The sequence below is a fragment of the Neomonachus schauinslandi genome, chromosome 6, assembly GCF_002201575.2.
Source record: "Neomonachus schauinslandi chromosome 6, ASM220157v2, whole genome shotgun sequence".
Classification (NCBI taxonomy): domain Eukaryota; kingdom Metazoa; phylum Chordata; class Mammalia; order Carnivora; family Phocidae; genus Neomonachus; species Neomonachus schauinslandi.
The window spans coordinates 122804345-122819566 of NC_058408.1; the positions used below are offsets into that span (position 1 = coordinate 122804345).

General features: G+C 36.9%; 1 protein-coding gene across 1 annotated transcript in view; it reads left to right on the forward strand.

Moving 5' to 3' along the window:
* Window positions 1-15222, forward strand: part of CC2D2B (coiled-coil and C2 domain containing 2B) — an 89415-nt gene that overhangs the window by 39556 nt on the left and 34637 nt on the right. Inside the window, exons 17-21 of the mRNA XM_021700104.1 lie at window positions 1682-1820; window positions 2944-3147; window positions 9452-9544; window positions 9725-9816; window positions 11099-11269. Coding sequence (XP_021555779.1) covers window positions 1682-1820; window positions 2944-3147; window positions 9452-9544; window positions 9725-9816; window positions 11099-11269 — 699 coding nt within the window. The remainder of the gene's footprint in view (window positions 1-1681; window positions 1821-2943; window positions 3148-9451; window positions 9545-9724; window positions 9817-11098; window positions 11270-15222) is intronic.

Here is a 15222-nt window from a genome sequence, read left to right on the forward strand (position 1 = left end):
GAATTGTGTTCCTTGCTTGGCATTTGGTTGTGGAGAAGGGAGTCCAGGTGACAGAGGGATTTCACCGTAGCCCATAGCTGAACACCTATAGGGGTGGCTGGAGGAATCATTGTAGCAAAGGCCCGAGATGTTCTGAGCTCTTTATTACCTTCCCTAAGGCAGAAATCATGGGAGTACATTGAAATCCATTTACAACTTCTTTTTTATTTTAAGGCTATAACTGGATAAGTTTCCCTCCCTGATCTGTTAATTAACATGTAAGCTTTGCCTCAGGCTTTGTGACCTGGGCTAGGACTCTTCCTATGAGAAGGAAAATTTCTTACATGATGGTGTAAGAGATCAGATCTCAGGCCGTAGAGATCTCTTGTGACAAAGATATCAAAAACAGTTCAAATATAAGGACAGAAATAGGAATTAAAGAAAGGAAGAATACTCATACTTCACCTATTTGTAATTTTTTTTTAATTTTTAATTTTTAATTTTTTATTCTTATGTTAATCCCCATACATTACATCATTAGTTTTAGATGAAGTGTTCCATGATTCATTGTTTGTGCATAACACCCAGTGCTCCATGCAGAATGTGCCCTTCTCAATACCCACCACCAGGCTAACCCATCCTCCCACCCCCCTCCCCTCTAGAACCCTCAGTTTGTTTTTCAGAGTCCATCGTCTCTCATGGTTCGTCACCTATTTGTAATTTTGCTTATATCCTGTCATACCAGGCATTGGCTTTGTTAGCAATAGCTTCCCAAGATTCATCACAGAAATATGAATAGATGCTGACGGAAAGTAGACAGTATAAGATAGTGTCCACGTTTGGGTTAAGACATTATTGAATCTGAGTCAGAACTGTATTTCTGGACTCCCAGTTTATGGACTAGAATGTTTCTTGAATTAATTTATAGAAAGGATCTTGGAGATTTTCTAGTCCAAGTCCCTATAATTACACATGATGAGGCAAATTTTCTATGAAGAGAGAGACTAAATAACTGGGATAATTGATGGTTTTCAAGAAATCCTTACTGTTTAGGGTTGAATTTCTTCTTCACTTAGCCTATAGCTGAGGTCCCACCAAGGATGAATTATGAGTCTAGGCTCTTGCAGCTCTCCAACTTCTCAAGACGGCCACATGTGACCAAACAGAGATATTCTTCTGGCAGAATACTTCCCAGTTAATTGTATTACTCTGTATTATGTTTCAACTGTATAGATCGAGCCTGAAGATTCTTTTTATGTTGTGGACTTTATTAATTTTGCCAGAGCTAACATCTTGATTAAATTGCAATATTGTACATCCTATGGAAAGAAAATATTTAACAAGTTACTATCCTCAGGGTTTACAAAGTACATTCAGCAAGCACTATTCCCTTCAGCATCTACTATGTTTTAGCTACTATACCAGGTGGAGATGGCAAAGATGGATATTTACAGACTTTACCCTTAAGAAGCTTACTGTCTCTTAAGAGTGGGGGTAGACATTTATCAAAAAGCTAGGATACAAATTAGAATGTGAGAAGAACCGAGAGTGAGATCACATCTAAATCTTCTGTTTTATCCTGAAATGCAGAGGATGTATAGGTTTTATCTTTAACTACCTGGAATGGGTAGGTTTTACCCTGTATAACAGATGTATAACTTAGATATTGTATGCAAATTCACAAGATATTTTTCTCTGTTAGTGTGTTAAGGAATGTAGATGCAAGAGGGGTTCCTGGAATTCCATGGTTCATTAATGCACAGAAGCTTTTTGAGTGGGCAAATGAAGTAAAAATTGATCCAAATAATCCAGAATATTCTGATTTAATGGAATTTCTTATGGTAAGTTATAGCAAATATCAGTACTGTATATTCTATTTCCTAAGCTCTACCCCCTTATACTTCAGGTTTTTTAGGCACCAGGAGGCATATAAAGATAAATCTGAGGACAGATACGATTTTCAACCAGTTTTACAGTATTGTAAAGGCAGTTAGAATTTCAACAACTGAAATAATTGCTACTTTAGTCCTGATGGTTGGTACTCTGCCGTTACTTAGCAACCTGCAGGGCATCCTATAGGCTAAACTTCAGGCTAGCATCTCTTGTACAACTACAGAGTACCCATGGTATTATAGATGCTAGGGATATAAAGATGATTTATAGACACATTCCTTCCCTCAATGACTCCATTAACTGTTCACTTCTCCTATTCTTTCTTATAACCACCTGAACTGCTCTGTGTGCTTCAAACATGCATTCTTCATACCTTTATTCATGTCATTCCCTCTGCCTAGAAGGGCACCCTAGGTGGCTATCTTGGTAGCCTGCAAGTCTGATAAAGGTTTCCCTGATAACCTCAGTTAGATATGGGCCCTTCTTTCCATTCCTTCCTCTTAACTTTTTTTCTTTTTATAACTTCTATGACTCTGATATCATTCTGCCCTTTACTGTAGCTATTCATTCTGTGTTTTATCTTTCCTTTTAGAACTACAGTGAATAAATCTTTGGTAGCTAGCACTCTTCCTGGCATGTACCGTGTACACACATTTGCATTTATTGAATAAAACAATGCATAGATTATTGCAGTTAAGCTTCCCTAGATCACAGCTTCCAACTAAAGTGCTCTGTTCGTTACAAGTATACAGAAATATTGATCCTTTTTCAACATTTATAGCAAACAGATACGAATAGTCTCATCTTTTAACCCAGTGTGCAATATAAATATTTTCATTTTTCATTTTAGTCATGACCAGAAAAAGGTTGGAAAGCTATGTAGGCTGGATTCTATTTTTTCTTTTCTTTTTTTTTCCAGATTCTATCTCTGTATAGATTCATTGCTCCTTTTCCTACATATATGGCAAGTCTAACATCTCACAGTTGAGGGGAAAAAAGTGTTTTGAAATAATTCCCAAATTTTAAAAAATTAATATTTTAAGTAAAGGCTATATTAATTATGTTTTATAGTACATGAAACATAAAGGACAGGATGTTCCAAAATATTTTCGTCTTGAACAGTTGCAAGATGAATTTAACTTTGTTTCTGAAGAAGAAATGAAAAAGAGTAAACGTTTCCAGCTATTGCAACTTAGAAATGCAGGTCAATTAGACATTTTCCTTCTGCAGCAAATACCCCTTTACGACAAAGATATTCCAGATTTAGTCTTCCAGGTATGTGGCTTCTATTTGAATGTTACTTATTGTATGATAAATTAATATTTTTGCTGCTTTAAATCTATCTTAATTTTTTAACTAATAAGTTTATATTAAAAAACCTATTTTAAAAAAACACTTTTAAAAATAGGTTATAATAGACTTATTAATTTAACTTTGGTTATTATCAGTAAGAAAGAAATGGATAAGATCTTCGATATTTGTCTTCATTTTATTCTGGACTGAAAGTAAATTGCAATAAGCCACTTAATAGTAAATAAAAATTGTTTTAAAAAATAGTGTGTGTTTGTTTTTATTGTTGCCACACAGCCATCCTTTAGCTTGTAAACCCTAATTTAGAGGATACACAAACAAAACTATACAGGACTCATTACGTTTAAAACTCAAGGACACTCATGTTCTGAACCAAATGGACTGTCCGGAGACTTTTGGTGTGGCTCAGAGGTGAAAGGGGAAATGCAAATTAATGATTTTTCAATGACAATGTCCTAGCACCACCAGTTAGCACATTTGACTATTATAGTCATATAACAATAGGATTTGCAGATGATTTATGACTTTCACAAACATGGGTGAGTAGAAATATATGTAATCACAAACTGGCCAATTGGTATTCGGCTTCGGAAAGCATTTCCCAACTTTTAATTATGGTCAGTCTCCTGTTTTGAGACCTTAGGAACTTCAGTTAGCAAACTGTAGTGGGAAGGCCTGAGAATAGCTTAGAATAGCTAGAAAGTTATTCATTTTCCTCCTGCGGCTTCTCTCAGTGATTGAATTCAATTCTACAGTTCCATAAACTGCGACAGGCAAAGCACAAGGCTCAGCATAATCGGGAATATAACATCATAAAAGAGGAACAGTTTCTGCTCTTGAAACTAGGAGCTTTCCTTATCTTATTCGAACTATTCGGAGAACAGAAAAGAAAGAAAAGTAATCCTACTCATTTTCTGAGTCTGATAGAACTTTCATACCAAAATTGGGCAAGGAGAGCAGGAAATGATCATTTTAGATCATTTTATTTATGAGCATAGTTGTAAAATTACTAATAAAAATTCAACAAATTAGAAAGCAATGTGTTGTATATAAATATGTAATTACACTTTATAATTTAAGAGGATTTGTTTTCACATAACAAAGCTGATTTAATTAGGGAATCAATTAATATAATTTATCACATTAACATAATTAAGGAAGGAAAAATACGCTCCTCTTGATAAATGCCCAAAAGGCATTTAATAAAATCAGTGCTCATTCATGATGAAAGCTCTTAGTATACTAGAATTAAAAGGGAATTTCTTCTTTTTTTAGTTTTTATTTTAATTCCAGTTAGTTAACATACAGTGTTACATTAGTTTCGATGTACAATATAGTGATTCAGTAGTTCCATACAATACCCGGTGCTCATCACAAGTGCACTGTTAATCTCTATCACCTATTTCACCCATCCCCCTCACCCCCCCTCCTCTGGTAATCATCAGTTTGTTCTCTATAGTTAAGAGTCTGTTTCTTGGTTTGTGTGTGTGTGTGTGTCTCTCTCTCCCCTTTGCTTGTTTGTTTTGTTTCTTAAATTCCACATATGAGTGAAATCATATGGTATTTGTCTTTTTCTGACTGACTTATTTCACTTAGCATTATACTCTCTAGCTCCATCCATGTTGTTGCAAATGGCAAGATTTCATTCTTTTTATGGCTGAATAATATTTCATTGTATACATATACCCCATCTTTATCCATTTATCAATCAATGGGTACTTGGGTTTCTTCCATATCTTGGCTATTGTAAATAATGTTCCTATAAACATAGGGTGCATGTATCCTTTTGAATTAGTGTTTTTGTATTCTTTGGGTAAATACCCAGTAGTGCAAATGCTGGATCATAGGGTAGTCCTATTTTTAACTTTTTGAGCAACCTCCATACTGTTTTCCAGAGTGGCTATACCATTTTGCATTCCCACCAACAGTGCAAGAGGGCTCCCCTCTCTCCAGAACCTTGCCAGCACCTGTTGTTTCTTGTGTTGTTGATGTTAACCATTCTGACAAGTGTGAGGTGATATCTCATTATAGTTTTGATTTGCCTTTCCCTGATGATAAGTGATGATGAGCATCTTTTCATGTGTCTGTTGGCCATCTGTATGTCTTCTTTGGATAAATGTCTGTTCATGTCTTCTGCCCATTTTTTAATTGGATTGAGTTGAGTTTTATAAGTTCTTCATATATTTTGGATACTAACCCTTTATTGGATATGTCATTTACAAATATCTTCTCCCATTCTTTAGGTTGCCTTTTAGTTTTGTTGATTGTTTCCTTAGAAGAGAACTTCTTTAAACTGATTAAGAATGTTACAACATTTTGGGTTTTTCTGCTGATGTGAACTGCATTGAAAGAAGTGCTTCTTCTAAATTGTGGAATTGAGAGGGTGGGAGGAGAGACAAGAAGGTACCACATACCCACTGGCTGATTACATTGAGTTTTAGATGTAATTAGCTAGTAATGCAGAAACATACAGAAAGCAGAGCAGAACACAGGACAGGACAGCTGCAACAAATTTAGATGCTGGTTTTTCCTGGACTTTGGTACCGTAATGGGGGGTAAGCTTCTTGTGACCTGTCCACACAGAACAGGGTTTTGCCAGAGTTAACAAAACAAAATAAAACAAACAAAAAATCAATTAAACAAACAAAAAACCCCTGTACACAATAGGCAAGGTTTACCTAACTACTCCAGGAGAATTAATACTTACATGGTAAATGCACTTCCATTTAAGGGAATGTTTACAAACATTGGCCTCCTTTGGTTCTTGATCCCAAGTCAAGGTCACTAAGGCCATATTTTCCTTCAAGAAAAGAAATAGAGCCAGTACCCAGGTGTCCCTGAACAAAATCTCTGTTTCCAGCTTTTCAGCATTCTGGAAAACCTATTCCTTATAATCTGCCCCTTGACTGTGATTCAATACCCTATTAATTGTATGGCTCTGAACTGAGTTGGTGTAAGGAACATGATCCGAAATCCATTTCCTCATAGGCTCCTATGCAAACATTATACTTAGTGGATAGACAATAATTTTCCCATTAATCTGAACAACGGAAGGATGCCCGCCAACATCTCTACCACTAAGAGCCAATGCATTAGGACAGAAAGAAGAAAATTAGAATTAGAAAAGATAAATTGCCCTTGTTTGCAGAAAATATATTTGTCTACATAGAAAACATAAGAGAAACTACAGCAAACTGTCACAACTAGTAAATTTGTTGACTATAATATCCATATTTAAAATGACTAATTTTTTATTGCAAAAGCAACATTGTACCTCTACAATGGAGATATCTAGCTGTCTTGACTCAATGATCCAACTTAATCTTATTAATAGTGGTAGGCTGAATAATGGCCCCCTAAAGATGTCCATTCCCTAATCCCCAGAACCTGTGAATATGTTGTGTTACATTGTTTAAAATAGGGAGATTATCCTGGATTATCTGGGTGGGACCTAATCTAATTACATGAGCCTTTAAAAGCAGAGACATTTTTCCAGCTGGGAGCAAAAACTGCAGCAAGAGAAATCAGAGAGATTTGTCATGAGAAGGATTAAACATGTAGTTGCTGGCTCAGAGACTTAGAGGACCACCTGCAGAGACTGGAGAGAGGTCCCTGGAAGCTAAGAGTGGTCCCTAGCTGACGGCAGCAAGGGAAGGAGACCTCAGTCGCAAAGCTGCAGGGTACTGGATTCTGCCAACAACGTCAAGGAGCTTGGAAACAGATCCTTCCCAGATCTTCCTGATAAGAACCCAGCTGGCCTACAATTTGACATCAACCTTGTGAAACCTGGAGCAGAGAAACCAGCTGAGACAACCAGAACTTCTCACCTACAGAACTGTGAGATACTAAATTTGTGTTGTTTGAAGCAACTTAATTTGTGATAATTTGTTACAGCAGGAAGAGAAAACTAATGCACTAATAAAAGACAGACATTATTGCCCTTTATATGATACAGTATGAAATATACAACATTATGTATGAAGTATCTTTGCCACAAATGTGTAATCTGAATCAAATTAAGACTTTAGATTAATTTGTTTAACAAGAAGTATGAGGAATAGAGAAACAAGTTAAATGGCACCGCAAGGAAACAATCAAATTTGGAATGTGGGACAACTGGCTAGCAAGGACTTAATGGAGAAAATTATAAAACATTTTGAATGATGTAAAAAAAATCTGAGTAAATGTTCACTGATAGGAAACTGTAAGGTGCCAGCATTGTAGGATGCCAGTTCTCCCCGAGTTATTTTGTAAATGTAGTAATGCAATTCCAAACCAGTGAAATAGAACAGAGGGCCTCAAAACAGACACACTATGCATATGTGGAAACTTTATATTTGATAGGTATAATCACAAATCAGTTGGAAAAGAATGGGCTTTTGGGGCACCTGGGTGGCTCAGTGGGTTAAGCCATTGCCTTCGGCTCAGGTCACGATCTCGGGGTTCTGGGACCGAGCCCCCGAGTCAGGCTCTCTGTTCAGTGGGGAGTCTGCTTCTCCCTTTCCCTCTGCCCTTCCCCCCTGCTCATGCTCTCGCTCACTCTCTCTGTCTCTCTCAAATGAATAAATAAAAAATCTTTAAAAAGGGGCACCTGGGTGGCTCAGTTGGTTGAGGGTCTGCCTTCAGCTCAGGTCATGATCCCGGGGTCCTGGGATTGTGTCTTGCATGGGGCTCCCTGCTCAGCAGGGAGCCTGCTTCTCCCTCTGCCTGCCACTTGCCCTACTTGTGCTCACTCTCTCTCTGATAAATAAATACAATCTTTAAATTAAAAAAAAATCTTAAGAAAAAAAAGATGGACTATCTGTTAAGCGGTTCTGGTCATCTGTCTAGAAAGAAATAAAATTAGATTCAGACCTCACAAAAGGAATAAATACCATGTGTAATGAAGACTACATGTGAATTATGTTAATTATGCTGGAATTAAAATAAAAAACTTAATAAGAAAAGGGTTACATGTGAAAAGCAAAACTTTAAATGGATATCTTAATCTTGGGGTAAGAAAGTATTTCTTAAAACACAGAAAGTATAAATTTAAAAAAAAGGTTAATAAATTTGATATTAAAATTAAACCCTACAGATTAAGACAATATATTTGCAACACATATAACAAAAAATTAATATCTAGATATTATAATATTTAAGTAGCTCCTATAAATTAATAAAGAGTAAAGTAATATGAAATATTAATATATCTTTAAGTAAAAGTTGTTACTTACCAACAGAACTAAATTCAAGATTTCTTGCAGATAATCAGAAGAACAAATAAATTACTTTCAGATGAAAGAATGTTTGTTGTAACATGGCTAAAAGTTCTAAAGTATCTACTTCATTATTTTTGTGTAGTCATTAGTGTTATCCATAATGTAAAACAATTTCCATGTGCACTAGGGATGTATCCCACAAATACAGATTTAACAGATGCAGATTTATTCTGAATTATATAGATGAAGCAGCCTGACAAATAATCTTATACCAACTGCTGGATGTAAAATTAACGTTATTGATAAACTTTTTAAAGTTAGAAGTTAAGGGGCACCTGGCTGGTTCAGTTGGTGGAGACTGCAACTTTTGATCTTGGGGTTGTGAATTCGAGTCCCACAGTGGGTGTGGAGATTACTTTTAAAAAACTTAAAAAAATAAAGTTAGAAGTTAAAAATTAAAGTTATTGATACTATACTACTTCCCATATGTTTTGTTTTCAGTGACTGCCAGGTAAATGCATGCATAAAGAATATTTTGCCATCGTTTTCACATTTTCTCATAATTTTCTCAATCATAATTTTTTCTCAACGTTATACTGTTTTAATTTTTCTATGTTTTTTTAAAGATTTTATTTATTTATTAGAGAGAGAGTGAGTGTGAGAGAGAGAGAGAGCACAAGATGCAGGGAGGGGCAGAGGGAGAGGGAGAAGCGGACTCCCCGCTGAGCAGGGAGCTCGATGTGGGGCTTGATCCCAGGACTCTGGGATCATGACCTGAGCTGAAGGCAGACACTTAACTGACTGAGCCACCCAGGCACCCCAACATTATCTATTTTAAAAGATGAATGGACCTCATCCTAGAAACAAATGAAATATGGACAAAAGCTGTTCTTAGCTAATGCTCAGTAGGAGAATCTGAAAGAAATGTTTTCTTCTCTTATGCCAGAGTGTTGCCAGTGTCTCCCACACAAGAACTGAATATTTAATATTTTATATCTTATTGCAGTGCATCATACTCTGAACTCTGTTACATTGAAGAGGTAAAACTAACTTAATTCTCTGTTTAGGAATATGAAAGTCAGACAGAGAAGGATATCTCCATTTCAGATGTCAATTCTATTACTGCACAAAGGATTAATTCTGCCAATTTTCTGAAAAAGGTAGCAATAACAAAATAGTATTATCAGTATGTTTGCATTTACTTTTGTGAAATCCTCCTAATCTCCCTTTACATTCATTGCTTGCAAAAATTAAGACTAAAAAAATGGTGGCACCAATAGCATTGTACATACTTAATCTTCAAATATTAACTATTATTTCTTTAAATATATTTTTTGTAGATAAGAAGGTTGATAATGAAAAGAATTGTCAAAGTTAGCAAATTTAACTTATCAGATGTTGTGGCTGATTATGAAGAAATTGTATCTGCAAGGTACATCGTAAAAATTATTATTTTTTAAATATGAAATATAAAGCTTTAAGCTAATGCCCTCAAAGTTCTCTGTTTTAATATTAAGTTACATGTCAGAGGATGCAGTTACAAGGCATAAAGTGAAATATAGTGACTTAAAATATATTTGGTTATTTTAAAATTGCATTTTGGACATATCTATATGATAGGTGTTTTCAGTTGCATAGTACTGGTTTTTAACCCTTTCCTTATTGATAGTTTTTAGGGCAGGAAAGAAAAAGAAAAGAAATACCTTTGTCCCAAATTAGTTTTGTCCTAAGATTTTCCTGTCCTGGAGCCGCTCCTGGAAAAGTTGCTGGCAGCACCGCATACTAAGTCTATAATCTCTCCCTTTCAAAAATCCTCAGCCATCCGTGGGTGCTACAACCCACAGGCAGCAGGTGGGGGAGCCTTTGGCTCAACTCAATTCTCATACTGTTCTATCTCTGAACCTTAGGGGTAGGACTAGGAGTAGGGATGCCATGTTTCTGGGAATCCTCCCTGGGGCCACTTGCAGATTCCTAATGTGACCAATATGGTTTTAATTGGCTTGGATGCTGAAATCTATTGTATTTTATTTTCGTTTTTTGAGGGGGTGGAAATGAGTGTGACCATAAAGCTGTAATTCCATGGATTTGTGGAATTACAGCTTGTGTTACTAACTCCTGTTTCAGAGCCTGTAGAAAAGTTGAGTAATCTGATCACTTTCAAGAGAGTGATTCCTGAAAAATGAATAATATTCTGAAAGAATATCATGTCTTTGTGGAATGACGTCTCCATGCCCTTGTCTCTTCTTGGACCATGTACCCAAAGGGCATGGGGCAATCGCATCTTCTCACAACATGATAGTGAGCACAGAATCTCTTCTGTGCTTAGAGAAAGGTTCTTTCCTTGGGCTTAAGACAACTCTGTCTCCCCTCCACAATGGAGAGAATATGGTTCCGAATAATGGCCTTATTCACAATAATTCACTTTAAAATTTGATGTCTTTGGGGCGCCTGGGTGGCACAGTCGTTAAGCGTCTGCCTTTGGCTCAGGTCATGATCCCAGGGTCCTGGGATCGAGTCCCACATTGGGCTCCCTGCTCGGCAGGAAGCCTGCTTCTCCCTCTCCCACTCCCCCTGCTTGTGCTCTCTCTCTCGCTGTGTCTCTCTCTGTCAAATAAATAAATAAAATTGTAAAATAAAATAAAAAATAAAAATTGATGTCTTTTAAAACAAAGTTATCTTGGGTATATGCAGCTGATCACTTTCTTACTCTTTAGCCAGTTGACACATGCAATTTGTAAGCTTGTTGAACGACGAAGGAAGTTAAAGCCTCAGAGGAAAGAAAGAAAAAAGGTAGCAGCGCACACTGTCTGTGATGGAGATATTAAGATTCTTGTCAGAATATTGCGGGCTTATAACATTCCTACCAGGAACACAACAGTTAATAGGTAAGACAGTGTGCACCAATGTTTACAGTTGCAAAAGATCTTTTAAAAAAATTTTTTTTTGCAAAAGCTCTATCTTAAATGTAAATTTCCATGCTGTCCTCTGTGTGAAACTTGGCACTTTATTAATGCTCCGTATAAAGAAATGGAAGGAAAGTTGAAATCTTCATTTGGATAGTCATACCATCATTGCCATGTATTAAGAATTTTCAGAAGTTTGCGATGACCACAGTAACTTTACCATGTGTATTTTGGGGTGCCGTATCATATAAATGCCTTTTGACCTTGTTCCCTATTGTGAGCACTTGTGACCCTGCTGTCACCACCTGCATTGTTCTCTGCCACTGACCCCTCTCAGGACTGCAGGTAGAACACAGGAGAGAGTAGGCTGTTTCAGACTTGTTATTTTAGTTGACCTCTGCAAAAATCAGATCTTACTCAGCTCTTCTGCAGGCACTCCATGGGTTTTATTTATGTTTTTGAGCAGAGGATATGTGGGGCCAGAATGGAGATCACTGTTTAGTGGCCAAATTAAGGCATCATGAATAATAAATGCTCATGTATATTTAGTGTGTCCTGAATATCGAGTGTCTCTGTATTTAGTCTCATGTATGAATCCTATATTATCGGTATTTAGAACCCAGGTATCTCAGGAATATTAAGTATCCCCCTCTGTGTTTAGCACATAATGTGCTCTACTTATCTTATGTTTACCACATCCAGTGAATTCTACATATGAAAAATATTTTGCTTACTAGGTACTAATCTATGGTTAAAACCTCTTAAAAGTTTTTCCTATGTTTTATAAACAACAACTTTATTTACCTAATAGAATTGATGTTCTCGAAACAAATGCACATTCCAAAAGCTAACTTTTATGAAGTAAGGACATCATAAAATCACCACCATTTTCTATAATCATCAATTTGTAAAAGAAAGAATATTGTAACACCCAAAATAGAAAGAATATAATCTCAAAGTATCACTGGCCTTATTTTTCTACTTTGCTGAGGACTACTGAAAACTTTACCACAGACTGAATCCAATCTATGATTCAGCATTTAGAAGATACTCTACCAGAGTGGTGATTATTAAATGTTTAGCTCTAGCCACCTATGATAAGAAGATCCAAAGCAAACTCTCTAAGATCTAGGGTAACTGAATTATTTATCACCATGAACATAGGCAAAACCCTGCCTATTCCCACCAACACTAATGTTAAAATAATTTATTTAAAAATTGTTTTATTTAAATTCAATTCAGTTAACATATAGTGTATTATTAGTTTCAGGGGTAGAATTTAGTGATTCATCGGTTGCATATAACACTTAGTGCTCATTACATCAAGTGCCCTCCTTAATGCCCATCACCCAGTTACCCCCATCCCCCCCCACCCCCCTCTAGCAATCCTCAGTTTGTTCCCTATAATTAAGAGTCTCTATGGTTTTCCTCCCTCTGTTTTTATCTCATTTTCTTTTTCCTTCCATTCCCCTGTGTTCGTCTGTTTTGTTTCTTAAATTCCACATATGAGTGATATCATATGGTATTTGTCTTTCTCTGGCTGACTTATTTCCCTTAGCATAAAACCCTCTAGTCCCATCCATGTCATTGCAAATGGCAGGATTTCATTCTTTTTGATGGCTAAGTAATATTCCATATATATATATATACACACATACATACTACTTCTTTATTCCTTCATCTGTCGATGGACATCTCAGCTCTTTCCATATTTTGACTGTTGTGGACATTGCTGCTATAGACATTGGGGGGCAGGTGCCCCTTCAAATCATTATTTTTGTATCCTTTGGATAAATACCTAGTAGTGCAATTGCTGGATTGTAGGGTAGCTCTATTTTTAAGTTTTTGAGGAGCCTCTATACTGTTTTCCAGAGTGGCTGTACCAGTTTGCATTCCCACCAACAGTGTGAGAAGGTTCCCCTTTCTTTGCATCCCCGCCAGCATCTGTTGTTTCCTGACTTGTTAATATCAGCCATTCTGACTGGTGTGAGGTGGTATTGATTTGTATTTCCCTGATGATGAGTGATGTTGAGCATTTTTTCATGTGTCTGTTGGCCATTTGGATGTCTTCTTTGGAGAAATGTCTGTTCATGTCTTCCACCCAATTCTTGACTGGATTATTTGTGTTTTGGGTGTTGAGTTTGATGAGTTCTTTATAGATTTTGGATACTAGCCCTTTATCTTATATGTCATTTGCAAATATCTTCTGCCATTCTTTAGGTTGTGTTTTAGTTTTGTTGATTGTTTCCTTTACTGTGCAAAAGCTTTTTATCTTGATGAAGTCCCAACAGTTCATTTTTGCCTTTGTTTCCCTTGCCTCTGGAGACGTGTCTACTAAGAAGTTCCTGTGGATGGGGCACATGGGTGGCTCAGTTGTTAAGCGTCTGCCTTCGGCTCAGGTCATGGTCCCAGGGTCCTGGGATCGAGCCCCGCATCGGGCTCCCTGCTCAGCGGGAAGCCTGCTTCTCCCTCTCCCACTCCCCCTGCTTGTGTTCCCTCTCTCGCTGTATCTCTCTCTGTCAAATAAATAAAATCTTTAAAAAAAAAAAAAAAAGAAGTTCCTGTGGCTGAGGTCAAAGAGGTTGCTGCCTGTGTTCTTCTCTAGGATTTCGATGGATTCCTGTCTCACATTTAGGTCTTTCATCCATTTTAATTTATTTTTGCATATGGTGTAAGAAAGTGGTCCAGTTTCACTCTTCTGCATGTGGCTGTCCAATTTTCCCGAAACCATTTGTTGAAGAAGCTGTCTTTTTGCCATTGGATATTCTTTCCTGCTTTGTTGAAGATTAGTTGGCCATAGAGTTGTGGGTCCATTTCTGGATTCTCTCTTCTGTTCCATTGATCTGTGTGTCTGTTTTTGTGCCAGTACCATACTGTCTTGATGATGACAGCTTTGTAATAGAGCTTGAAGTCCGGAATTGTGATGCCTACAGCTTTGGTTTTCTTTTTCAACATTACTTTGGCTATTTCAGGGTCTTTTCTGGTTCCAGACAAATTTTAGGATTGTTTATTCCAGCTCTGTGAAAAGTGCTGATGGTATCTTGATAGGGATCGCATTGACTGTGTAGATTGCTTTGGGTAGCATAGACATTTTAATAATATTTGTTCTTCCAGTTCATGACCATGGAATGTTTTTCCATTTATTTGTGTCTTCCTCAATTTTTTTCATAAGTGTTCTATAGTTTTCAGAGAACAGATCCTTTACATCTTTGGTTAGGTTTATTCCTAGGTATCTTATGGTTTTTGGTGCAATTGTAAATGGGATCGATTCCTTGATTTCTCTTTCTACTGCTTCATTGTTAGTGTATAGAAATGCAACAGACTTCACTGTGTTAACTTTATATCCTGCAGGGGTGCCTGGGTGGCTCAGTCAGTTAAGCTTCTGCCTTAGGCTCGGGTCATGGTCCCGGGGTCCTGGGATCGAGCCCCATGTCAGGCTCTCTGCTCAGTGGGGAGCCTGCTTCTCTCTCTCCCTCTGCCTGCTGCTCCCGCCTGCTTGTGCACTCTCTTGCTCTCTCTCTCTGTCAAATAAATAAATAAAAAATCTTTAAAAAAATTTTTTTATATCCTGTGACTTTGCTGAATTCTTGTATCAGTTCTAACAATTTTTTGGTGGAGCCTTACAGGTTTTCTGAGTATATGTCGTCTGTGAAGAGTGAAAATTTGACTTCTTCTTTGTTGATTTGGAAGCCTTTCATTTCTTTTTGTTGTCTGATTGCTGAGGCTAGGACTTCCAGTACTATGTTGAACAACAGTGGTGAGAGTGGACATCCCTGTCGTGTTCCTTACCTTAGGGGGAAAAGCTCTCAGTTTTTCCCTGTTGAGGATGATATTAGCCGTGGGCCTTTAATAAATGGCCTTTGTGATGTTAAGTCTGTTCCCTCTATTCCTACATTGTGGAGGGTTTTTTTTTTTTTTAAAGATTTTATTTATTT